The 26,016-nt window shown below is 39.9% G+C and overlaps 2 protein-coding genes across 2 annotated transcripts in view; both read left to right on the forward strand.

Annotated features, from left to right (window-relative positions):
* FAT4 (FAT atypical cadherin 4) overlaps positions 1 to 8,406 on the forward strand; it is a 135,673-nt gene extending 127,267 nt beyond the window's left edge. Inside the window, exon 17 of the mRNA XM_052682989.1 lies at positions 3,317 to 8,406. Within this exon, the coding sequence (XP_052538949.1) occupies positions 3,317 to 5,193 (1,877 nt within the window). The 3' untranslated portion in view covers positions 5,194 to 8,406. The remainder of the gene's footprint in view (positions 1 to 3,316) is intronic.
* Positions 1 to 26,016, forward strand: part of LOC128080619 (sulfotransferase 1 family member D1-like) — a 948,073-nt gene that overhangs the window by 232,649 nt on the left and 689,408 nt on the right. The window lies entirely within an intron of this gene.

Raw genomic sequence — 26,016 nt, forward strand, 5'->3', positions numbered from 1 at the left:
AAACCTACTCAGGCAAAAATTCTAAATGAGTACATTTTCTCTGTAGGGGTTTAGTAAATGCTGTAGGATTTAGCCTATTATTAATATGATTAAAATATTCTCTGAAATTCCGTCTTCCTCCTCCTTTATCCTGCTGTCAAATAAGGATTGGGGTTTTTTTTGTTTGGTTGGTTTTTGTTTGTTTTTTTTTCTGAACAACAGAAACTAAAGACAATAAAAAAACACTCTGTGACCAACATCTATCTTGTAAGGAGTAAATCAGTCTTAAGAGTTGAAGCAGTATCTTAGACCTTGAAAAAATAAATAACGTATGCTTTTTATTATTCCCCAAGTAATAAGTAAAGATGGAAGTGATTTTTTGCTAGAAACTGTGAGATAGTCCAGACAATGCAGGAATAGGTTTCACAATATTTTATATTGAAAAAATTGTCCTATTTTATATTAAAAAAATTCAAGAAATGTGACCAGATAAAGTAGCTTTAAAGGTGCAAATTAACACTTCACACTTGTGTGTTGTGAACTTGTTTGAAATGTGGTCTGAAACAATTTGAACGCTGTGCTTACTTTTACCCTTTTTACACATACATTTTATGAGCAATGTCTGCATGGAAAAGCCAAAAAGGCTTTAGGAAAGCTGGAACAAAGACAATTGAGGACACTAACTTTTCACCTACCTCCTGATGTGGCAGCACAGAAATTATGAATGTCTGGCTTCCATTAGGAATGCACAATCCAAAATCTCATGTTCATATGATATTTTTTTTTTTAATACTGGATTATATTGTGTACGACATACCAAAGATTTACAAGGGGGAGATATAGAACTCTGCATGAACTCAGATGGTCAAGAAATATCTGGAGCAGTGTGAATGGCTGTTAAAGGCAGACAAAAACATACATGGGTGACTATTCCAGGGCTATGAATCCAATATTGTTTTCAAACCCGGGTAGACATGATGAAATCCCAGTTGCTGTGTATCACATCGCTGCTGAAAAGGACCACCAAGCATGAGGCAAGCTAATCCTCCATTTTGCTTGGTCTCCCACCTGAACTTAAATCCTCAATTTCCTCTTTTTTCAGGAATGTAAAAACAGGAGAAAATGAAAATATAAGTAATGCTGAAACAAAATCAGCTCTTTCAGAATGCATGCATGTAATACAGAAATAGCATGCTTGCAAAACTTTGAAGGACTTTCATGTCTCTTTACACCATACGAGTTACATCTCTCAGCAAAGCATTTTTGACTTAGGTTCCCAATCATTTTCATTTCTGACATCAGAGAGTGTTCAAATTTTAAAATTAACATCTTTTCAGGTTATAAATTCGTAACAGAACTTCATGCAACTTCAATATATTTGATATTTCAAGAGAGTCTGTAGTCTTGATGCTTATCTCTGCATTAACCATTTTTATGGAGATGTCCACAATTATTCATTATCTTACTATTCATAACAGGTATTCTTCCATTCCAGCAGTATGTTTGCAGAAATTAAACCTTCTCTGAAGCTAATGATGCATGGGATGTTTGCTCCATTTTATTGTTTTGTTCAAGTGTGATGCTTCAGAACAGAGTAGAAGCACTTTCCTGCTCCTTGTAGATTGTATCTCTTGCATGATATCTGATAAATTTGGTCTTAATTATAGTTTTCCTGTAAGCCTGGCATTATGTTGGCATCTGAAGGACCATCCCTCAGGAGTTAAGGAGAAAGAAATGTGTTTTTTACAATAACTATGCATGTCATACCTGGGAATGTAATTTACAAACAACCCTGTGCATGCCATTCTGTCACAACTCTGAGCAGAGGTCAGCATCAGGTTATGTTCTCCTAAAACTCTTGCAGAAAGGAGTAGATCTATGGAATAGAGTGAACTGTTAGGCTAGCAAAAGACCTCACACAGAACTGCACAAAGGCCAGGGATAATCCATCTCTGTGGTCTCTTACAGCTCTGAAATAATGTATTATCCCTGACAGGATAGTGCTACAGTCAATCTGGGGGAATTTGGGGAATAGCTCTCCTTAGATTCAGAGTCATACAGTTATTGCCATGAGCGCCTCCTTTTAGCGCAGCAGTACAGGATGCTGCACTGAACCTCTACAGGCAACTTCAGAGAGCGGGAAACTAGAAAGAATGCAAGCAAAGGGAAATAATTTATAGTGTTTTGTGCTAGGACAGCCTAGCCAGATGTGAACAGGTTTCTCTACATGTGGATGATAAGAAATTATAGAAATATGGGAAAATTAGGAATGCAAAATGTTCAAGTATATTGAGTGAAATCGTTAGAAGGAATATTTGTTCAAAATCATTTGAAAAACATTAAAAGCATTAGAATAGGTGTTTCTCTATAGTAATCTTTGGAATTTTGGTTTATTTACTGAACAGTAGAGCTTTTCATATAGCTTCAGTTAAATGGGACTGTGAATTGACAATTAATTGAGTTACTTTAGCAACATATTTTTAAAAATATGATGTTTCTATAAAATCCGGATATACTCACATTGCTCAGTATTTTGGCAAAATGGTTCCTTAATATTTTTGCAAAATAATTTTACTTCAAGGGGAAACTGCATTACAGTAAAAATCTGAGAATGTAGCCTTCAAACTTCCTTTGATGAGCCTATCTGTAGAGAAGGGAAAGGTATAGGTGCAAAAGTATCAATTTGCATTGCAAACCTCAGACTAATCACTCACTCACTAAGCCAGTGAGTGATGAAGCATTTTTTCTTTCCATTTTATATTGTGTTTTCTTCTTGATTTGACCCTTATTGCCAGTTTCCAAGCTTGTAGTATATTTCCTAATCAAGCAGTAGTTCCCCCTCTTGTGCAGCCTGTAATCCTTAGAAGTCATGTAAATTTTTCAAATTGTATTCAGGCTTCTGCTTGTGTTTGCCTATTCTTACAAATTTAATGAAAGCAGTGGGAGTACAAAATGTTTTGAAGGGCTTCTAGAAAATATAATGTGTGTATTTCAACATTTTAATTGCAGATTTGGATACATTAATTCACCTGAGAATACTTCTATTGCTTTGAAATCTTAGTATTGAAGTTAAAAGCCACAGCTTCTGAATTCTGTTGTGGCAGACTTAAAAAAAAAAAACTCTTGTTGCATCTTTTTATCATTTAGATGCACCATGTGCATATCATCAAAGACAATTTTTTGTCATTATTCTCCATTTTTATGCACAGCTTATGAAAATCATTAGTCTTAGAAAGTACAGGTATAAAAGTTACATCAAAAGCTCTGGTCATAAACAGCTTTTACTTAACCTTGTTCTGCGTAGAAATCCCGAAGTGACTGCTGCTTTCTCTCTTAGGCTTTGACGGCTGCATTTCTTACATCAAGTATGGTGGGGAGAGCCTCCCGTTCGCTGGCAAGCACAGCCTGGCCACCCTTTCCAAAACAGACTCCTCAGTCAAGATGGGCTGCCGTGGCCCCAACATCTGTGCCAGCAGTCCCTGCTGGGGTGAGCTGATGTGCATCAACCAGTGGTACACTTACCAGTGCGTCCCACCAGGTGCTTGTGCCTCCAGCCCCTGCCAAAATGGTGGCAGCTGTGAGCCTGGGCCACAGGCCAGCTTCACCTGCAGCTGCCCTGAGTCGTACATGGGACAGAGATGTGAGATTGTGGTGGCATGCCTGGGGGTCTCCTGTGGCCCTGGTCACGTCTGCAGAGCGGGGCCCAGCAGCAGCTATGTGTGCCTGCCATCCTCGCACCCTGCTGAGCTGTCCCTGCCCCTCTGGGCTGTGCCGGCAATTGTGGGCGGTTGTGCGACAGTGCTGGCCCTGCTGGTCCTCAGCCTCATTCTCTGCAACCAGTGTCGGGGGAAGAAGTCAAAGGCCCCAAAGCAGGAGAAGAAAACAAAGGAGAAGAAGAAGAAAGGGAGTGAGAATGTGGCCTTTGATGACCCTGACAACATCCCACCTTATGGTGATGACATGACAGTCAGGAAGCAGCCCGAGGGGAACCCCAAACCTGATATCATAGAAAGAGAAAACCCCTATCTCATCTATGATGAGACTGACATCCCGCATGCCACAGAGACCATTCCCAGTGCCCCACTGGCTTCACCCGAGCCTGAGATCGAGCACTATGACATTGACAACGCCAGCAGCATCGCTCCTTCAGATGCCGACATCATCCAGCACTACAAGCAGTTTCGGAGCCATACGCCCAAGTTCTCCATCCAGAGACACAGCCCACTGGGCTTTGCCCGGCAGTCCCCCATGCCACTGGGAGCCAGTAGCCTGACGTACCAGCCCTCTTATGGGCAGGGCTTGAGGACAACATCTTTAAGCCACTCAGCCTGCCCTACTCCTAACCCTCTGTCTCGGCATAGCCCTGCACCTTTCTCCAAGTCATCGACTTTCTACAGGCACAGTCCAGCCCGGGAGCTGCACCTGTCCATACGGGAAGGGAGCCCACTGGAGATGCACAGTGATGTCTGCCAGCCTGGCATTTTCAACTATGCCACTCGGCTAGGGAGGAGAAGTAAGAGTCCACAGACCATGGCAAGCCATGGTTCCCGGCCAGGCAGCCGCCTGAAGCAGCCCATCGGTCAGATTCCACTGGAGACTGCTCCTCCAGTGGGACTGTCCATTGAAGAAGTGGAGAGACTGAACACCCCGCGCCCCAGAAACCCCAGCATCTGTAGTGCTGACCACGGCCGGTCCTCTTCTGAGGAGGACTGCAGAAGGCCCCTGTCTCGGACAAGGAATCCGGCTGATGGCATTCCTGCACCTGAGTCCTCCTCCGACAGTGACTCCCACGAGTCCTTCACATGCTCAGAGATGGAGTACGACAGGGATAAGCCCATTGCATACACCTCCAGGATGCCCAAATTATCCCAGGTCAATGAGTCTGATGCAGATGATGAGGACAACTATGGGGTGAGGCTGAAGCCCCGTCGGTACCCTGGCCGTCGTGGGGAGGGTGGACCCGTGGGAGCACAGGCGGCCGGCACTGGGGAGAACTCTCTGCCCATGAAGCTGGGGCAGCAGGCAGCAAGCTTCAACTGGGACAACCTCTTGAACTGGGGCCCAGGCTTCGGGCATTATGTGGATGTTTTCAAGGATTTGGCATCGCTTCCCGAAAAAGCAGCAGCAGCAGCAGCAGCAGCAGCGAGTGAAGACAACAAGAGTGGTACAACAAAGCCTGTTTCCAAGGAGGGGGAAGCAGAACAGTACGTATAGGCTTTGTCTCTGGCATTGCCGCAGTGCAAGGCCATGGAACGGTCAGACTGTTGTGTGGTTGTAGAGAAGGAAGGGTCAGCATTCGCACCCCAGGCCAGTTTGGTTCGAGGAGACTTTAAAAATAATAACCATTATGCTGCTGAAAGAGACTTAAAACACTTTTAATTTAATTATGATTGGATGAATTTATTTCTCCTGCATGCATTGTATTTGGAAACAAGATATTTGGCATGCAGTTTTTGAAAAGGGTTTCCTATTTACCATTGTTTGGTTTGTGATTCTTAAATTAATAATGCTTTGTTCTGAAAATGAACTAATTTTTTTGTTTAATTGTGAAGGATGTGTATATTGTATCCAGCTACTAATGTGTTTTACAATGCAAAAGTATTGAGGATTTAATTTTCCTTAAGAAGTGCATGGAAGAAGGATGATGAATGAAGGAATTGCAGTAGCAAGTTGTCTCATAAAATGTAGTCACTATATCTTGCAATTGCTCAAACATAAAGATTATGGAAGAAATCAGCTTGAGTAATTGCTGGCAACAGTGCTGTAAATCGTATTCCATACAAGAGGTGCTAGAAGCAGCTCAAGCTGGCCAGCACTTTAAGAGTTGTTTTCAGCTTGTTAATTTGTTTGTTCGGGGGCTTTTCTGTTTTTGGGGATTTTTTTTTTTTTTTTTTTTTTTTTGACAAAGTGGTGTGAGAGCTTCTGAATCTCTATGATGTATTTGGGGATGCTAAACCCTGGTCCCTGCCTGCTCCCCCTCAGTGCTTCCAGTGGGAAGGGAGTGTTTTGGCATCAGGAAAAAAACTCCATTTCCACATCTCTTGGCATTGCAACTCGACTGTGCAGCTGTTGCAGCCTGCGTTTCTCCCCATCTTTCATTTTCCATCTGTTCTATGGAAAGGTAGTAATAACACTTACTCACCTACCTCACGGGGGTGTTGTGAGGACTAATTAGTTAATTCATCTGAAGTGCTTAGACATTATAAAGCACTATAATAAGTATTATCATAATTATTATTAAAGCACTGCCTAGCCTTTGTGACCCTGGAGTGGCATTTTCTGCATTATATGATTTTCTATGATGAAAACTTTGAATAATTATTTATTGTATAGAAAATTACTGCACTCTAGCATTTTGAAGCAGATATGAGGGAAAACTACTTGTAGATTCATTAAAGTAGCTTACTGTTTGTCCCAAATTCCCTAAAGTTTTATGTTAAGTAGACTTCACAAAGTCCTTACATCTTCCCATGAACCTATCGTACTGTGTAAAAACTTCCAATTTTTCTTTTTTACCTAAGCTGTGTTTTTTATATCAATATTTTCCTATGCTGAATAATTTTCTTACTTTCAGGGAAGGTAAGAAAAATACCTTTTTTACATTTGTTACTTATGTAACATCCATATTTTTCACATTTTGATAAAATTGTAACATACTGTATGCTTTCTACCTGTAAATGCCAATAATAGAATTAAAATATTTATTTAAAATCTTTAGTAAGCATTATTGGAATCATTTCATCTTTTTTCTCTCTATCTTTTATTCCTTGATCTTCACTTTTATCAACATTTTTTTCAGAAAATGGACTTTAAGAAGCAAGTTAGTAGTGTAATATGCATTCAGTACACAGAGTTCAGTCATGGTGAAGGCAGCACAAGTATCACTGTGGAAATTCTTTTCTCTGCAGAAGGGCAGCACAAGCCCAGTGTGCTTCTTGAGGTACTGCCAAGTCTCATGTCTGTTCCTTACCAAGTAACAAATTTTACCAAGGATGAGAGAAGCAGTCCCCCTATCCATCCTTATTTATCATGAGTGACCTTGATGTGTTCAAAATTAGCAGGTTTCACCATTCTCAGGGAAATGGAGAGGAGCTATTGTTGGGGCACATTGCTGGACCTGAGGTCATATCAAGTAGTACCGACTTTACTTTCAGATGACAAAGCTGTATTTTCATGCATAGAGGACTATCAGTAGTAACTGGTCTTACATTTGTTAACCAAGACTTCCAATTCAGTTCAAATCAGAGTCTTTCCAGTATGTAGATAGCTGGAAGTGAGAGAACAAGATTCATCTTTAAGAAAGCAGCAGCTGAATAATAAATAGCTGCATTTTTGTATGTTTATAAAAGACTAAATCAGCTTAGACGACTTTTGGAGAATGCAAACAGTGAGAAAGTTTACATGCAAGAGGTGAGTTACAATTTTTATTGATGGTATTTTGTTAAAAGAACTTAGAAAAAGTATAACAAAATTTCTTATTTGTTAATTGTTTCATTTTTAGTTAGCTTACCTTGGAACCAGCAAGGAGGAATTGGCACCCTCTTTAGCTAAAAATGCTGCCAACTTTCATCTTGCTTCACAATGGTGAAAAGATAATAGGGCAAAGTCGCACACATTTGTATATAAGTAGTTTCTTCTGAAATAACAAGAGATCCACAAATGATTTCTAAGTTTGAGTAGCTGCTGTAATTAAACATCTGTTAAAAAGCTGTATGTTTATTTGGAATATTATCCTTTAATTTAGAGTGTACCACATCCAAGCAATGAGTTTAATAACTCATGAAAACTTTAACAAATGAAATCTGTTAAATATAACACCAAAAGTACTGAGAGCTGCAACATGCCAGTTAAGTATTCTGAGATTATTAAAGAAAATATTAAATGAAAATAGTATGTAATGTGGCCTTACACAAAATTTGTCATACCTTTAAATGCCATTTGCAGTATACTGAGTTGTAGTGCAATCTAAATGTTGACACTTTCTATGATAAAGAAAATTATATATTTTGCTATTTCTTTGTTTCCCCATTTCTTAAAAGCACAGAATTGTTTTTTTATACAGAAATGTATTCATTTCCATCTGAATTCCTTCATTATGAGAATCAGAAAAGTGAGTCATGTGAAACAATCATCCAGAACTGTCTTGAGGAATGAGCTGCCTAATTCCCCTGCTTCATCATTTGAACTGCATGGTCCTGTTTCAAAATGTAGGACATCATAAATCATATATCAGGAAAGGAAAACAGTCTGCACTGTTCACTTCCCTGGAGATTTCCAGTATACCTTATGTCAGCAATAAGTCTTTAATTGACCAGCCTTTCTAAAGTCAAACAAGATTGTAACGTGGTTACAATTGCACTCTAGCTTGACTGTTTGTGGGAGATGGTTACTGCTTTCTGCCAATCGGCTGGCAGAGTAAGACCTGTTAATGGATGTTGTACATACATTACTCTGGGTATGACATCTCCACATTTGCAAGATTAAAAACTTGTTATTTAAGCATACTTTAAATATTGTATTCTTACTTCTAAGATGCTTAAGCAGTTTTCAAATAATAATAATAAAAGATTTTTCAGAGAGTGAACTGCTCTTTAGGATAATTGAAAAACAAAATGGCTACACTGTAAGAAGAGTGCATAACATAAACCTTGCAGGTAAGGAAAATTACTCCTTATATCTCCCTATTTCCCCTTGCTAATCGCCCTTCTAAAGACTGAGTTAAATGTTGTAATCATTCCTCTTTTTTCAACTCTGTGTCTTTTTGAATAATGGCCTTCCCATGTCTCCCCATAAAGCTCTGAGAGTATGGTCTTGTGGTGGTGATGAAGTGCTCTGTGCAGCCAGCCTTGTGAGAAGCCAGGGCAGGGCAGAGCACCTCTTTTGCACAGGGCTCTAAGCCTCCCAAGCATGGGGGATCAGGACTGGAGCTGCTGTCACAGCTCCACTAACATAGGCTGAGGCATGGAGATTTGTTTGGTTTTCTGCGAGGTGTAGAATTACTGTGTTTATATTCCCACTGCTTATTCCCACTAGCAGCTTGCAATGACACACGCTGGCTTCTTTCCCATGGGAAGGAACTGTGCCACTGCCCAGCTTTTTCTACAGAACTAGAGTTGATCTGCCATTGGTGTCCCAGATAGGGATGCTTTCTCATAATGACTAATCAGATAAAGATACTCAGGAATATGTCAGATTTATTTAGCACTTTCTTTTATGCCTGTGAAAACAAAACCACAATTATCTTAAAATTCTGTAATTTCTGGTGGGGCCCTAAACTATTAAAAGATGTGAAATCTAACTTTGTCTGATTCAAAACTTTCAAATATTTTTCATCAGTTGTGTAATTAAAAAAAAAAAAAAAACACAACAACAAACAAAACAAAAATAACAGGTACAATACTTGACCAAGTAACAGAAAGTTTTCACTAGAAGAATGTGGGACATTCCATATCAACAAGTTGACTATGGATGAGTATGACTGCTGCCCACAACTCAGAAAGTATTGGTTAGCAGTGTGAAATACAGCTTGTGATGTATTATTCCAGCTTGGAAATGGGAAGTCTTAGGGTAAGGAGGGGTTAGAAATCTCACAGATGCATTCAAAAAGGAAGATGGAACCAGATATGTCTTAGAAGTTTATAGCATAAGGACTAGAACTACCAGTGGCAGAAAGGTTAATTCCTGTAGGATATAAGGAAAATTATTCTGGCAGTGGAAATAGTTAGTTGCTGCAAGAGATTGCTCAGTGTTGTTGTCCCTGGAAATGTTTGAAACTCGCTTGGACAGCGTGCCAGGAAACTTTATCCAACTTATAGCTGGCGTTACTTCGTCCAGGGAATAGTCCATATGACCTTCAGATGTCTCTTCTAACTTGAACCATCCAGTGATTCCAGGTAAGTCCAACACTCTTCAATTCCTCTTCTGATTGTTACAAAAGACATTTAAGACACACTGGCCTGGGTTGCCAGCCATCTTTTAGTACCAAAACATTTGGTAGGAGAACATTTGGAGGAGAGGCTGAAGGAGCTGGGAATGTTCAGCCTGGAGAAGAGGAGGCTCAGGGGAGACCTCATTGCTCTCTATAACTTCCTGAAAGGAGGTTGTAGTGAGCTGGGGGTCGGCCTCTTCTCTCGTGTCATTAGTGATAGGACCAGGGGGAATGGCTTCAAGCTATGGCAGGGGAGATTCAGGCTGGACATTAGGAAGTATTACTTTTCAGAAAGGGTGATCAGGCACTGGAACGGACTGCCCAGGGAGGTGGTGGAGTCACCGAGCCTGGGGGTGTTCAAGGAAAGGCTGGATGTTGTGCTGAGGGACATGGTTTAGTAGGAGCTATTGGGAATAGGTGAACGGTTGGACTGGGTGATCTTTTAGGTCTTTTCCAACCTTGGTGATTCTATGATTCTATGATTTGTAAATCTGTTCATCAGAGGTGCAAATGAGGAGTACAATTACCAGATAGTACACGAGAAGTACCTTGAGATCAGATATATTTTTTGCCAGCCAACTCCTACATGCGATAATCTGAAGTGCCCTTAACATGATAGGATATACCATGTGCTTTTACTGTGTGTAATAATCACCTCCTGTGCCACTTTGAGAGTAATGTCTTTTTTATTGTATTGTAGGTTATATTTCTTAAGTATAAAATTCAAACTATTATCAAAATTATTATTATCAAACTATATCAAAATGTTATCCTTTGGTGCATTTTAAAATGTTATCATATAAAAGGCACTTCCTTGACAGAAATGCATAGGAAGCTTCTAAGTAATCTTTTCAGTTTAAAATTGGCAGGAGGAGTGAGGAGAATAAGAGGAATCAGTAAAAAAAATTGCCATTTTAGAATTGAGAAAAGAATGTAAACAGGTTGCTCTGTTTTCTCTTGTGAGCATTTTGTTGTTCACACTTTTATCCTCTTCCATGTCCATCTATGTATTCTTATAACAATCATTCCTGTGTTCTTTGAAGTCAGTGTTTTGTTCATCCCAATATCCTCACTTTGATTCCCTATAAGTAGCACTTAAGGAGGGTGACTGATAGCATGTAATCAGGTTGTTGGTGAACATCACTGCCTTGTTTCAAATATTTGGATATTTGCACAAAATTTGCCAATCCTATACTTGGTATGAATATCACGTTCATTAAGTCAAGCCTTACACAACCCATACAGTAAAACTATCCAACGTTTACTGTAGTTGGGTCCGTAGCCATTCTTATAGCCTCCTCTCTTCCCAAGTGACGTCCAGATTACAGCATCCTGCTGCATTGGGATGGTCATGAATGGATAGTGGTTTCTAAGTTGGATTTTGTATTATAAGTTCTTTTTATCTCTGTAAGAGGCCTTCACAATGTAAATTCTCTACAGAATCACTCTTCCATTTTATGGCCATGTGCATTTCATTTAGGAGTATGTACAAAAATAAATAAATAATAATGTTGTAATAGTAGCAGGCGAGTTTCTCAACAACTTCAAAATGTAGATGGAAGAGTCCATAAAAGCAATGCCAAAAGGTTTGGCAACCTGCTAAAACAAAACCACAGGGCATTTCAGTCAATTGCATTCTCTGTTTGGGAGAAAATACTGGCAAGCATGTCTATCATTAATAATGAAAATTACTTGACATTTAAGCAGCTAATGGTGAAACAACCTAAGCAGAGCCTGCTTAGAGCCAGGCTGCATGAAATGTTTGTTGGACTTTTCAGGTCTCACCTGGGATCTGCTTCTAAAAGCACCCAGGGCCAGAGGCTCTTAAAAGTACACTTGATGATTTTCAGGAGCCTTAACTTGGGGCCTCTGATCACTAGGAATGCTGTCTTGCGCCTCTGAGCCATGCCAAAGGCTAGTCCCCAGGGGTGACTCGGAGGTGATTTTGCATGATTGACTGAATTCTGTTTTTCTAATTTGCCACTTACTGACGAGAAAAATGGCAGCTCTTGTTCTGTAGTTCCAAGAAAATGTTAAGTTTTACAGAACACAATTTGCCAGTTTCCACCAATTTGGCTTGAGTTCTTTGAGCCTTTTGTCAGCTCAGCACTTGTGAAGGGCTGTTTATGGGGATACCCTGTACAGTGCCGTATGCAAGTTAGATAGTGGCATGTTTTGTCCTTTCTTTGTGGTTGTAAAGGATCACACTGTGGCTTTGTGCAGCTCTGCTTCATCTCATCTTGCACAATATTCCTTCTCTGCTTTTAGCTCAGGGTAAAATGAGTGTCCAGAAGAATGCTATTTGGTTTTTTTGTTTGTTTGTTTTTTGTTTTTGTCTCTTTCTTACAACTGAAATCAGAACTAGTGATAGATGGAGAATGAGGAGAAACTGGTCCTTACTACCAGCAAATAATAATGCTAATGTCACTTTTAGGGAAAAAGTGTCAGCTAGAGGAAAACAGATAAAAGCCCCACATCCTAACATTTGTTCCAGATGTTACAGCCCCACATCCATTTATGTTCCAGACAAAGCACCAGCATACCAGTTAAAAGCTGAAATCATTACAATCTTTCTAGGCTCCATGGATGGCAAGCAGTATTTCAGATATCTCGTACTTTGTGTCCACCGCTATGTTAAAATTGTCAAGAGAAGGAAAGAAGATAGCTCTGTGCTGAATCATAAAGCAGTAGTCATTGGAGATCAGAAACCTCTGTATGAAAAGATATGCCAGGTTGAAAATCCAGTGAAAGAGATCCAGGGTGCAGCAGCAGAGCAGAGATGGCCATGATGGAATGAAAATTCTGCATAATCTCCCAAGAACCTCAATACTCCTTGAGCACTGCCATTGCCACAGTCAGCATGGACAAGGCAGCAGTGCAGATGAGTGTGGTCAGCAACTGTTCTGTAGACCAAAAATATACATCAATTGAAAATGTTCTATAAAGGAGAATATTCCTACTCACACATACATAAGCTTGTGTGTACACATGGCAACGTATGCACACATTCATGAACATGTTTTCCATATGGCAGTTAATATCTTGAAAATTCCCTGGCAAGACTCTGTGATTGGAAAATGGGTTAACAACCACTCTCCAGCCCCTGAGTAATAATAATAATTTTAAAAAAAAAAAACACAAAAAAAACCCCTAAAAAACAAGCTGTTGTTCAGTATAATTCTCTGTATTTTTCTTAAATATCATGATTTTTTGTGTATACCCCATTAGAAAAGGAGCACAGAAGGTAAACAGGTCCCTGTATTCATTTTTGTTAGTTTATTTCCCTTGAGTCTTTTAAAAGTCAGAGCCTGATTTAGCAATTAGTGTTAGTACTTGCATATCTTCAGCAATTAGCTAATACAGGAAATTAGGGAATAAGGAATAAACATTATTATAAAAACCAAGCATTAATATAAAATAAAACATTCCTGATGAAAAATGGATGTTGTTGAGTCATTCAGAAAACATATTTTGCTGTTAATGACCAACAATAATTCCAAATATATGTTATTATTCCCTTTACAATACAATTCTCCTTTCATTATGGAAATCTGTATTAAAACACTTTGTTAAGCCATGGCGGAGATATTATGTGACAGCATTGTTTCGTAAGAATTTCTTCTAATTTGTAGAAAAATAAATGAGAATTTGATCAGTTTGTCTCTTAAAACAACTGCTAATAAGTGCATATTAAAAAAAAAATAAAAATAAAAAAAAAAAAAAAAAAAGAGCAATTATTTTACACAGAATGTTCAATCAGATGATAGAGTTCATTGTGATCATCAAACCAGACAGGACTCTGTAGAGGCACGCTATGTGGCGGAGGGTACCATGTTTGTAATTACACAGACATAGTCCGATGGCATCCTCCTGGTTTCTAGAAGTGAGGCTACAATTGGCAAGATTAGAAAGAAGCATACTACAACATAATGCCTGAGGCAGGAGGCTGATTGAGTAGTGAGCTGTGATACAGAAACACATTCTCAGCATCAGAACATTTGAAACAGGCTTCAGTCTCAACTGTAGCTGCTTGTTGCAGTTTTGCTGTGACAGCATTCATAGCTGCCTGTGAATATTCATTTTCTGCCTTAATTTTATTTGCCTAGGCAGATTATAACAGCATAGATATTTATTTACAAACAAGAAGATGCTTTTGGAATGAATTACTGATTGGCATTGAGTCTACATTGAAATGTTTTGTTATCTAGAAAAAGGGCAGGCCAAAGCTTCTTGTCTTCTTGATATTCCTTTCACCCTTGTCCTTGACCATGTTCTTTAAGACCTTTCTGGCTGAAGAGGTTTTTCATACTTTGAGAGGGAATGGAAGATGCAACTTTATTTGAGATGTATTTAAAGCAGAAAGTACTTAAAGGCAACAACATGGAAGAATGCAATCCTTAAAAAGCCAACAATTAATTAAGTCTCCAATCTATAAGAATGCTCCAGCATTTAAGCAATTGTTTTATGGAATGGTAGAATACACTGTCATCTCGGAATTTGAATCTCAAACCTAGAAAACTCTGGAATGCACAAGGAAATCAAATAACCAGATTGTTGAATCCATAGCAATCACACTTTTATTACAATTACTCAGAATCTACAGTGGGTCTCTTAATGTCAGTGCATGAGGTGCACTACCACCACATGATTGCTTGGAGCACCACAGGCAGAAAACAGCCCTAATGTTAAGACCCTGAGGATGACAAGTATTCCTTCCTCTTCCTGAAGGAACATTCCTGGTAAGTGCCAGTAGTGCTTGAAACTTGTCCTCTCAATATCATTAGGAAATCACTTTTCAGCTAAGACAAATCATGCGCTATTATTGTTGTTTGGGTGTATGTGCTGGTATTGTTGTTCATTTCTAATCCTATTACATTTATGGCTGTGATTCTTTTGGTTTTTTTTTAGTCATTTGCTGCTTCGTGTCATGTGAAAGAGGTGAGAAATATTCTCATTATTATTTCAACATAACTTTTTTTTTTTTTTTAATTGAAGATTTTAATTGCAGTAAGAAGTACTTTGCTATGAGGGAGATTTTGGATTACTTTAATACACATTTTGACTTCCTAGAGATTTTGTTATTGTTTTCCTGTCTTTCTTAGAATCCATTTGATTTTCTCAATATTATTTTTGCTCACAGGTTCTTAGCATTAAAATCTGCAGCAGTTTTTTGTTAAGCTAATTCTGCAGATAGTTTCTCATAAGTGAAACCTGTCAATACTGCTCAGCAGATTGTGGTGAAAAGCCCTTCTTTTTTGTTGATTTGAGTATTCTTACTGAATAATCATATCTGACAAGTTTCTAAAGCTTTGTCAGAGTTTTCTTCACCTTCTGATTTCTGTTGCTTCTGTTTTAATTTTAAGTTGTCCCTGGATAGTTGTCAAGGGAAATGAACTTGGCTGTTTTGTTTTAAGTGACATTCAATACTCTGAAAAAAAAAAAAAAAAAGAAGTGGAGGGTGACAAGTTTGTAATTTTGTCAATTTTTCTTTTTCCATCTATGGAATGGCCAGACATGCACATATCTAACTGTTCTACTGCTGCAGTACACTATGTCCTGGATTTTTAATAGAATTTTTTTACAGCTGGTTTAGGAGTACAGGCTTTTTGTGTATGTGCTTATAAATGGACTTTATGACTTTTGTTGAGTAGGAAGAGTACTTAACCTGGCAAATGTCAGTGACAAGAGAAGAGCTGTGCTATACAGAGCAGCTAAAAGAACATCTTCCAAATTGTCTCATCAGTGTTTCTCTGCCCTCTGTCAGTAGACACTGTCACTTCATGAAAAACAAAGCTATAGAGACTATAAAATCTAAAAAAGAAAGGCAGCATGGAAAACCATAGTGTTTGTGAACAGCACACATGTTACAAAGCTATCATCTGCCCTTAGTTAGCATTTCTAATGAGATCAAATAGCACAAGCTCCTGGGTGCAGCTGCCTCCTGTTCTTTGCTCTGAGGACTTGGGCACCTCTCTGCTGAAAGCTCGGGCATGTTGCTGAGTTTAGCAGGTGAAGGGCTGACTCTTGATGGGTAGTTAAGAATAGAACAGTGCTTGCACATTTGCGAGTGTACTTCTGTCCCCTTTGGTGACGTATGTGTAGAGTTCTGTGCTGGGCATTCCGGACACAGTGTGTTATCTGAACTGGATGCTCCTCTTATAGCTGTCTTCCTATCAATGCACTGAGATAACAAATGAACAAAATGTTGTCAAGCTCCCTCATTAGCAATTACCGTGGCACAGTTCAGATACACAAGGCATTTCCCTGCTAATTTACTAACGCCATTACTCACGCACAACAAATCACTATTGGCTGTGGCAATTAGGGAGTGTCAATGTGCCAGCTGCTGCCTGTGCCCTTGCAGGCATGGACAGCATGCATCGTCCCAGTACATACAGGCTGCTGTATTTCAGAGTTAACACAGCATGTGTTCAGTGGTACTTCTGAGGCAGTGAGTCAGAAAAGATGCAATCTGGCAACAGATGAGCTTGCAGGCAAGCAGAGAAGCAGCATATTAGGGGAAATCTCTGTCTTTTGAACCCATGTTCTGACACACATGGTAATTGTTGGTTTGAACAAGATGCTTTTGACTCTTTAAAAGGCAGCTGACTTGGCAAAGGCACAGCGTCCATGTCTGCAGTTTTGCCTTTTCCCCCAGCTGCCAGACATTTAGTGTGTTAATTGCATTCTCTGTTTCTATAAAGGTGTAGTGGACCTTGCGTAGCATCTTTTTCGAAATGAAACTCACCAAAATGCACAGAGCTCCATGTTTCTGTAGACTTGTGTTTTATTCAACATTCATCTGCTCCGTGCTTAATTTATTTTGTTTAAAAAGTTGATAATAATGCCTGAACTGATTTATATCCACTCTGTCTCTGTTCCCAGTCTCAAAGGGGAGATGTTAAGCAACTACTCCTGACAAGGTAAGCTGAGAGATTAGGAAAAACTTATCCTACAAAACAGTGGTTGAGTACTAGAACAGGCTGCCCAGGAAAGTAGTGGACTCCATCCCTGAAACTGTTCAAGAAATATATGGTACTGAGAGACATGGATTAGAGAACAATATTGGTGGAAGGTTGGACAAGATGCTTTCAGATGTCTTTTCCAACATTAACAATTCTATGAATCTCTGATTTCTGAGGTTACAAATGAAACCGGATTTCCAAGTTGCACACACCAGTGGTCCACAAATACTATGGATTTTCACTGAGTGGCAAGAGCATTATATAGATTAAGGGCTTAGTTTGAGTCTACATTGTATGCATGCTGTGCTACATGGTTGTTGACTACCATGGCATGACAGTAATTCTTAAGCCTCAGCTCTGGGTCTAATGTCCACCTTATGATGTTTGCTATCTTCTAATGTTCCCACACTTTACAGTGATGTGGCTCCTTTCTTGCATTAGTATAAGGAAGAGATTAATCCTTTCTGCCTGTCTCTGTATTTTGTACACCTACAGCTGCAGGACATCTGCTGAGACAGAAGATTCTATATAAATAAGATGTTAATATAAAAAATGTTATTTACATTACCTAAAATGAGAGTGTTAAGGAAATGTCTAAGAGGCTGTGTATCTTCCCTATGACAGCTGGACAGAGGCTTCTAAACAAAAAGCAGCAGGCAACCTAGTATTTTCAAGGGGTGCTTTACATTTTCTGTGAACTATGGAAAGAAAATCTTTTCAGGTTGCTTTCCATAGTCTTTTTTGTTCTTAATTGCTCTATTGTACTTTCCTTGCTCCTCACTCTAATGGGATCCTTTTCCTGCTTATTGAGGCTTAACAAATTATTGGAAAGGTCACACACAACTTCCAGATGACCTCACATACCAAAGCAAACACATATGGAAGAGAAATATCATTGTCCATCTTGGAAAGACACCAGAGCTCAACTTCCAGCCTGAGCTTTTTTTTTTTTGCTTGTCTTTCTTCTAGATTCAATCTGATATGGCCATATTTGGCCATTGCACTGATTTGGATTTTGCTTAGTTTTTCACTTGACTTCAGGTAGAGTCTTGTTTTCATCATGCTGTATATCCAGGGACTTGGGCCATGCAACCCACAGAACAAGAACTGGAACAAAGGAAGTTGTCTCTGAGCATCAGGAAGCAGTTCTGTGCTATGTAGGTGATGGAGTATTGGCACAGGTTGCCCAGAAAAGTTTTGGAATCTCCTTGTTGGAGATCTTCAAAAGCCTGGACATGTTTCTGGGCACCTTGCTCTGGATTGCCTTATTCTAGTGGGAAGGTTGGACCAAACAATGGTCTTCAAAAGTCCCATCCAACCTCAACCAAAACCATTTTCAGAAGACACAGATAATATGAACAACCATCACAGTGAGGTTTAGCAGACCTCAAGATCAGCAAAACAACCCCAGCCAATTTTCTGGCTATGAAATCACTAAAAGCAACAGCTTCTGAAAGCTCACAACTAACATCAAGCAGAGAGGGAGTAAAAGAGCAAGCAGTTCGGTGCTGCCACAGCTGCAGCCTCAGCAAAACTCTGTGCCACCACCTTCTTCACTGTTCTGCATGAAAACTCATCAGTGACCTAGGTATTCAGGGTCCCTGTTTGTTGATAATAATGATCTCTCACCTTGAGATGTTTAATACGTAAGAGCCTGCCTATTGATAATATTCTCTTTTGTTAGAAAGAAAATATTCTTCCATGTTTGCCAGACGTTAGCACTGATATGGCAAAAGCAGCTATAGAGGGAAATCATGCTGTGTCAGCAGCGTAACATGAACAAGTCAAACCCTCAAATTATTTGTGGTTGAATGTTTGTTCCATGACTCTTGTGTCACTCAGCCTCCCTTTTCTTCCTCATGTCTTCTTTTTTCCCCTGCTAAACTACTTTGACACATTTTCCGCTCTATTCATCGCTGGAAATTATTGTTGTGGTAGGACAGTGCATTCTTCCCTCTTTCTCCCTGATTTCTCACATCTGTAAAAACCCTTAGTGCTTTTGGGGCTCAGTGGCCACCCCCATGCTGCCTGACATTCCTTCTGCTGGAGCTGTAAGCTTACTTTTTCAGTACAGAATTAAAGCAAAATGAGATAACAATCACATGCAAAACTGGGAAGTCTTTTCCTGTTGGGGTAATGTATGAGGGTCTGATGAGAGCATGCTATGTGCTTTGAGGGTGCTTTCTTGCTGATACAAAGCCTGATCATTTCCTAACTTTGTCAGCCCCATATGTTTAGATCTTGTACAAGATCCCAACGCAACATTCCTGCTCTGAACATTTCCTACTACTGTTTTGGCACTCAGGCTAAGCTCCCACCTTGGCAGCGCACTAAGGGCATTGCTCTTATGAGCTTATTTGGACTTCCAGATAAATGGCAGAAAGATTAGGGTCTGATCATAGATGACCAATAATTTGGACAGGTTTTTTCTTAGACAGCAAAGGAATTTCTCAACCGTGCTCTGGGGTCAGTGAATATTTTAGTATTTCTTATTTATTTACTGTGTACCACTGTATTAGTTATGTTTACTTACTGTGTACCATCAGCCATTAGGCAATGTAAGGACATGGCACTAAACTGTAACTGTGGAAGGGCCTCCAGTAGTAAGCCTCCTCAGCTTGTAATGAAAGACAGCAAACAAACAGTTTGCCTTCAGTTACTTTAAGAAACGTGTGTTTATGGTACTTGCTGATTCTTGTTTTAATGTTTCCACCAGGTCTGTGCTGAAAGACACACCTGTTTTTGCAAATGTCTGTTGGACTCTCATCAGTCTTGCAAAACTGTCTGATGTATTTATTTGTGTACAGGTTTGTGCTATTTCTCTGAAAGGTACTGTAAAAAGAACTTCAATAAACACTGCACTTCAGATCTGTACATAGAAGACAACATCCATGTACAAAATAACCATAGGAACACTTCTATTTTATTGATATAGATATATATATGTATACCAAATGCCACTGCTTTTTACTGTAATGAAATTCTGATTATTCCACAAACCATCCTGTTCCATCTGAGCTGAAATCCTTCATAGGCTGAAACAGAAACACAGCAGAAGTTATACTGGGTTTAGTGGAAGAATGCAGCTTAGAATGCCAAGACTCTTTTTTCAAGTCATGCACAAAAATGCTGCAGTAGCTTTTATGAATATAACCAGTGAGTTAGATTTTCCCTTGGCCAGTGGGAATTGAGAACAAAGAAAGGAATACACATAGGCTGTGTTTTTTACTCAAATTCTCTGGTCATCCACTAACCGAAAATGTTGAAATAGCTAAGTAAATGATTTTTTTCTGATGCAGAACTACATGAAAGGCTTTCTTAAGAAGTTCCCCACCACACACTTGCCACTTTCTGTTTTTTCCCCTAAGGACATCAGCTTTGGTTTACCGTCCCTCTCCCCTCCCCACTTAAAAAGTGCCACATTCTTGCTGAAATCTCCATTCCCAGAGCAAAGGGAATCATTAGTTACCAAAACTTAAAAATGACCAAATCTTCCTCATCTGAACCTCATCTCAGTAATACAGCAGGAGGATGTACCCCTCCTTGCCAGAGCAAATCTCACCTAAAAGAACAGGAGCCATGAGTGTCCTACATGGACACTCTTCTGGTTCCTCCTCAAGGCACAGAATTACTCTTCATATTCTGTGCTCCAAATTCACATATAATTCACATATAAAGACAGTGATATAGGCAGCATTTCCTAGCTTCACAATCTGCAAAGAACGGAAGTAACTGATCTACAGTTTCTTGCTCAATTTTTCCTAGCTTCTGATGTTTTCCCCTTGTTTATACTGCATTTCTTTAAACACTTTATGTGATCTGTACATGGCTGATCAATTACAGCTAGAAGCTGGAAGTCTGTGGGAAAACCCCCTAGAGAAAATGCAGCACTTACCACACTGTTGAGGGAGGCACACCCAAATGGAGATTTAATTCTATCCTCCACAGAAAATCCCCAGTGTGCTCAGCACTGCTTGACTGGGCAATGAAAAAACTTACGCTGTGATGAGAACATCTCTTGTGACTGTTCCTCAATTTTTCCCTTGCTAATTAAAGGTGTATTTATTTGGTTTCATTCACGCTAAGGTGGGTTAACGCTATGTGGGTGTATATGAACTTTGAGTCATTTCTAAAGGACTGATACCACAAGCATTAACTTTGCATGCTTCCCAAGGCACCCAAGGCATTTGTAAGAGAATTTTAATCTGCTCTGAGAATATCGAGTCTCCAGTTTACTCATGTGGTGTCTCGGAGTTTTTGACAACAGGCAGTAGTGATGTCTACCTTTCAGTCTGTTGGAGCAGCCCCACTTTAGCTCTGCACTCTGCCCTCCTAGCCTATAAATAGCATTTCGTAAATCAGGTCTTTTCTGTGTCTCACTAGTCCCTTGAATAAACTTTTTTTCTTTTTTCTACAAAAAGATAAAGGTAAGCCAACTTCTAACGATTTCAAAATATGGAGTTATCAGGACTCGCTTGTTTATATTTTGGTTTCATAAGAAAGGGGAAACATTAGAGTGCTGTCAAAGTGGCTTATTGCTATAACTTGTTGGAAGAGTCTACTGACATTTATATTTTGAATGAGTTTATTGAAGTAAAGATAGACTTCTTGTGGATTAACTGGGAGCAAAATCTTGATCTTACAATAGCAAGAAATAGCCTAGTGTTCTTGCTATTTGCACACTGTCTTCACAAGAGAGGTCATCTTTATGTTGCTGGGTGGTTCTTTTCTTGGAGGGAAAAGGTTGTTTTTAATACTGAATGATAAAAAGACCCAGAAAAAATAAATAATCTTGCTAGGAATGGAGGGAGGAGGAGGGGACTGCCCTCAGGAAAGCATTGTGTTTCCAAGGCTTTACTCCTTCAACGGCCTAGCTCTGGAGTCATGACTCTTTGTGTTTATTATTGTATTATCATTGTATATATTAGTAGTCTGACCAGTAAAACTCCACCAGCATCATTTCAGAAAATGCAAGTGGGAAAAAATAGTAATGAACCATCCATCCAAAATAGTACTTGTTGAAGCTATTTTCAGCTGTCAAGGAACAAGCAGGCTTCAGTGAGCTTGATCTTATGGCCCCTTTATTTTCGTTCTTTCCTTTCTATTTCGTGATTTTCCTCTTACCAATGTGGCATATGTTGGCATCACACCAAACCACTGAATGTTTGTGAGGAGGGAGAGAGATATTCAAGCTAAAACTTTATCCAACAGACTTGATAAGAGTCTGAGATGGTGGCAAGGATGGGAACAGAAACCTGGGAGCTATTGCTTTCTAATTCCCATCACTAAATTGTGAGACTGCATAAAATAACTGTTTAAATAATCTACAATAGACTCAGAACAGTTTATGTATGGCCTGTCAGCATTAAGGATGCAGGCAAAACATCCATTTGGTTCTGGGTTGATGCTGCTTCACTCACTGGGAAGCCTCTCCTGCCAGTCCTTCCTTGTGGCTTTCTACAACAGCAGACCTTTTCTTAGCATCCTTTTTCTTTCCTTCTTGATGAATTACACTCAGATCCTGGGTTGGTCAGAGCTCTGACCCAGTCAAAACAGCTTGGATTTTTATAGGTCAGTTCTTGAAGTACTAACAAGGTAGAGAACATCCTTTTCCGTGCATAGAAGCTTGTATTACTCATAAGTGAAGGGTGTGCACATCAGTCTCCTTCCTGTTCTCCCTGCTCATGCAGGATTTTTTCTCCATGCTTTCTCCCAGCAATGTTTTGTAGCTTATTCAGTTGTCATAAATGCTGTGCTGTCCCCTAACAGACTTTTGGAGACTCTTCTGTTGTCTGAGCCACTTTAGTAGACTAAATCATAGAATCATAGAATGTCTTAGTTTGGAAAGGACCTCAAAGGTCATTTAGTTCTGATCCCATTGCCACAGGCAGGTTTTCCAAGCACTAGATCAAGGCTGCCCAGTGCCCCATGTAGCCTGCCCTCAAACATCTCCACAACCTCTCTGGGCATCATATGCCAGAACTTCACATTGTCTCTGTAAAAAACTTCCCCCTGGTGTCTGAGTTTCTTCTCCTTTAGTTTAAAACCATTTCCTCTTGTCCTGTCATTGTCTTCCCATGTAGAATCATAGAATGGCTTGGGTTGGAAGGGGACTGCAACCTTTGCAGCAGCTGACCATCACCCACAGCAATTCACATGCCAGACATACGCTCTGAATTTGTCCACTTGCTTGATGGAACTTTTCCCTGTCCCCAGCCCAGGTAGCGGGGTGATAGGGAGTGCTGCATGGGCACTCCAAGTGATGCAGAGGGGGAGTCAGGGAACAGCCCTGCTGTTTTAGGTGATCTACTCTGCACTTGCAGCTTCCTTAGGTAAAATATTCCTTAATGGAAGATGATAACTGGGAGAAAAGTGGAAGAGCTCAGCCTGAGTCTCCATTCCCATTAGTTTTCATCAGTGGAACTACATTGGCCTTGAGTCTATTTCTCATTTACATAAAGATAACTAAGATCAGAATCAGATGTAATATATATTGAAGTCTGTTGTTTTTACAGGCATGCATTGTCCTGTGGAAACAGCTAAGTAATGCCTCACAGTGCTAGGCCATGCAGTGCCATGGCATCCCACACACTGCTCCCTGCCTGTCATCCTGCAGCACAGCCAACCTTGCCAGCGCCCTGGGCACCACTGCGAGGCTCACCATGCCTCTGTTGCACAGCTAAGGAAAAGCCACCAGCAGAATTGCGTTCTGTTTTGAGGGCAGCTTCTCCACAAGAAAAACTGCGTGTTCAGTGAAATGCAACTTCCTGATAAATTACTTGCAAGGGTGCTGAAGGTTGGCATTGCTGTGGTTGTTTATGCTTCTTTACAGCACAGCTGCTACAGGCTGCACTGCTGGACTTTCAGGTCCTATTTCTCAGAATGAAATGCTCACTCAGCAACTGAGCTTGTTTTTGTAATTAATATCATTAAAAGTGACAGAGGCTCCTTACAACTTCTCTTTCAATGCCCGTGACACAGCAAAGATTCACTGACTTCTTTCAGTCAGTGCCAGTTATCTACAACCTACCGTTACTGTGGTTTGCCATGTCTCAGTCTTTTTCACAGCTGCACTGATTGCATTTTAATCAGATAGGAAACAAGTCAAGCCTGGAGGAGGCTGAGGAGCTGAAAGTAAAGTAAGCAAATGAGCCAGACCCATGCAGCATGCCCTATGGCAGCCCCCAAACTCTACTCTCAGCTGACCCACAGATCTGAGCACAGACCTTGCTCAGACACACATCTGCACTTCTGCAGTGCCTCATCCATCCACGAGCCAAGCAACAAAGAGCAGGACCTGATCTGCAGGCTGAACTTTACGAAGAAATCAAAATAAAGCCAGAGCGGAGTTAACTAACATAATTCAAAATTCTTTAGTGTGTTACGAACAAAATGTTGGCTGTTCTGCTTCTGCACTGAATCAGTATTGTCAGAAAAAAATAAACTGATTTGAAGGAAATAAGAAGCAATACTTTTTTAAGAAAAACAGAATACCAAATGTTATTCTTTTATTCTGAATATGTTTGTTTTTTAAATAGGTGAACATGCTATAAAGAAGTGTATGTGCATTTACACGTCAGTATGTATAGAATCATAGAATCATTCGAGTTGGAAAAGTCTTTTAAAGGTCATCTAGTCCAACTCAGAGGGAAACCTACAGCTACATCAGGTGCTCAGAGCCCTGTCCAGACTGACCTTGAGTATCTCCAGGGACAAAGCATCCACCATTCTGGGCAACTTGCTCCAGTGCCTCACCACCCTTATTGTAAAAGATTCTTTCTTACATCCAATATAAATCTTCCCTCTAAATATTCTCTACAGCTTTAAGTGTGATTCTCAGACATTTGGAGTTGTTCAAGGTTCTAGCATTCTTGAAATACAGCAAGAAACACTGTTTCAGAGCTTTTCCCAACAGATAATGGTCTTAACAGCATCAGAAATTCTTCATGAGAGCAGTTTTTTAAGGAAGCTTGTGATCCCAGGTAAGACTGGAATTAATATCCCAGCTTTCATTTATTTCTCAAAACAAACTTAACATCAAAACTTATAAAAAATTACTCAGGGTTTTACCAAGTGCAATTGCAACACATTTGCATGCAGTACTATTGTCTTCTGTACTTGAGATCGGGTGGAGGTCGTGGGGAGAAGTTAGAATGTTGTTGCATGTTAGAATGTTAGAATGTTGTACTGACTTCATGGTCTGAGCGATCGTTACCCATTTTTGTGTCTGCCCCATTTTAATCACAGCATCTAACCACAGGTCTGTGATTCAGCTGGGATAACAGGGAGTTCATTCTCAGTGACATTTTGGATAGCCTTAAAGCTGCCTTTCACTAGCCTCAGCTGCATGAGCTCACTGCTAGCCTACTCCAGAATTTGCTTTACAGCTGTTCACCGTATGTGTCCTGACCCTCCAGCCGATCCCAAATTTGTCTTAATCCTGCTGCTCTTTCTAAGCTTGTCTGTGTCAATCAAAATAAGAGATGTGAAATGTAGTATCGTGACATTACAACATTAGAAAAATATAAAAAGGCAGGGAATTAGATCTAGGGCTTGGTCTGATTGTTCCTGGCAGAGGGGCTTTGGTTTTACTGGCTTACAGATGGACTGGGATAACAGCTCATTGGGTCTTCATTACTGCTGCATTTCCAGGCTTGGGCAAAAAACTGCTCAGACTTCAGGTTTTCAGTGCTGTGTGCTGATGAGTGTAAGGTTGATTATGACTTTAACATTGATATCTTTTAAAGTTTAATTTCAGTTCAGATTCAGTGTCTTTTCTGACTGATCTGAAAGGTAGAGATAGTTGTGGTTGTGTCTAGAAGAAATGAAGACTCCTGTGAGTTAAAAGGTGAACTCATAGATGCAATGCCTTGCTATTGCACATCAGGCAAGTAAAGTTTTATGTAGCCAACTCCATCTATCAAGGCAAAGAACTTAGTGGTGGATGCAAACTTTTGTATTCTGCTAGACTGGTACTACAACTGGTAAAAAATAGATCCAAAAATTTCAGGACTTTTTGCACTTCAAAGGATGGGCCAGTGCAGTAATGCTTTGATCTTCATAGAAAGAGCTTTAAAGAAAAGAAGCAAAGCAGGAGAAAAGAGCAGAAGAGACAAAACCTGTCAGTAGTTAAGTGCTCCTAGC

The sequence above is a fragment of the Tympanuchus pallidicinctus genome, unplaced genomic scaffold (assembly GCF_026119805.1).
Source record: "Tympanuchus pallidicinctus isolate F22 unplaced genomic scaffold, pur_lepc_1.0 scaffold2, whole genome shotgun sequence".
NCBI classification, from domain to species: Eukaryota; Metazoa; Chordata; class Aves; order Galliformes; family Phasianidae; genus Tympanuchus; species Tympanuchus pallidicinctus.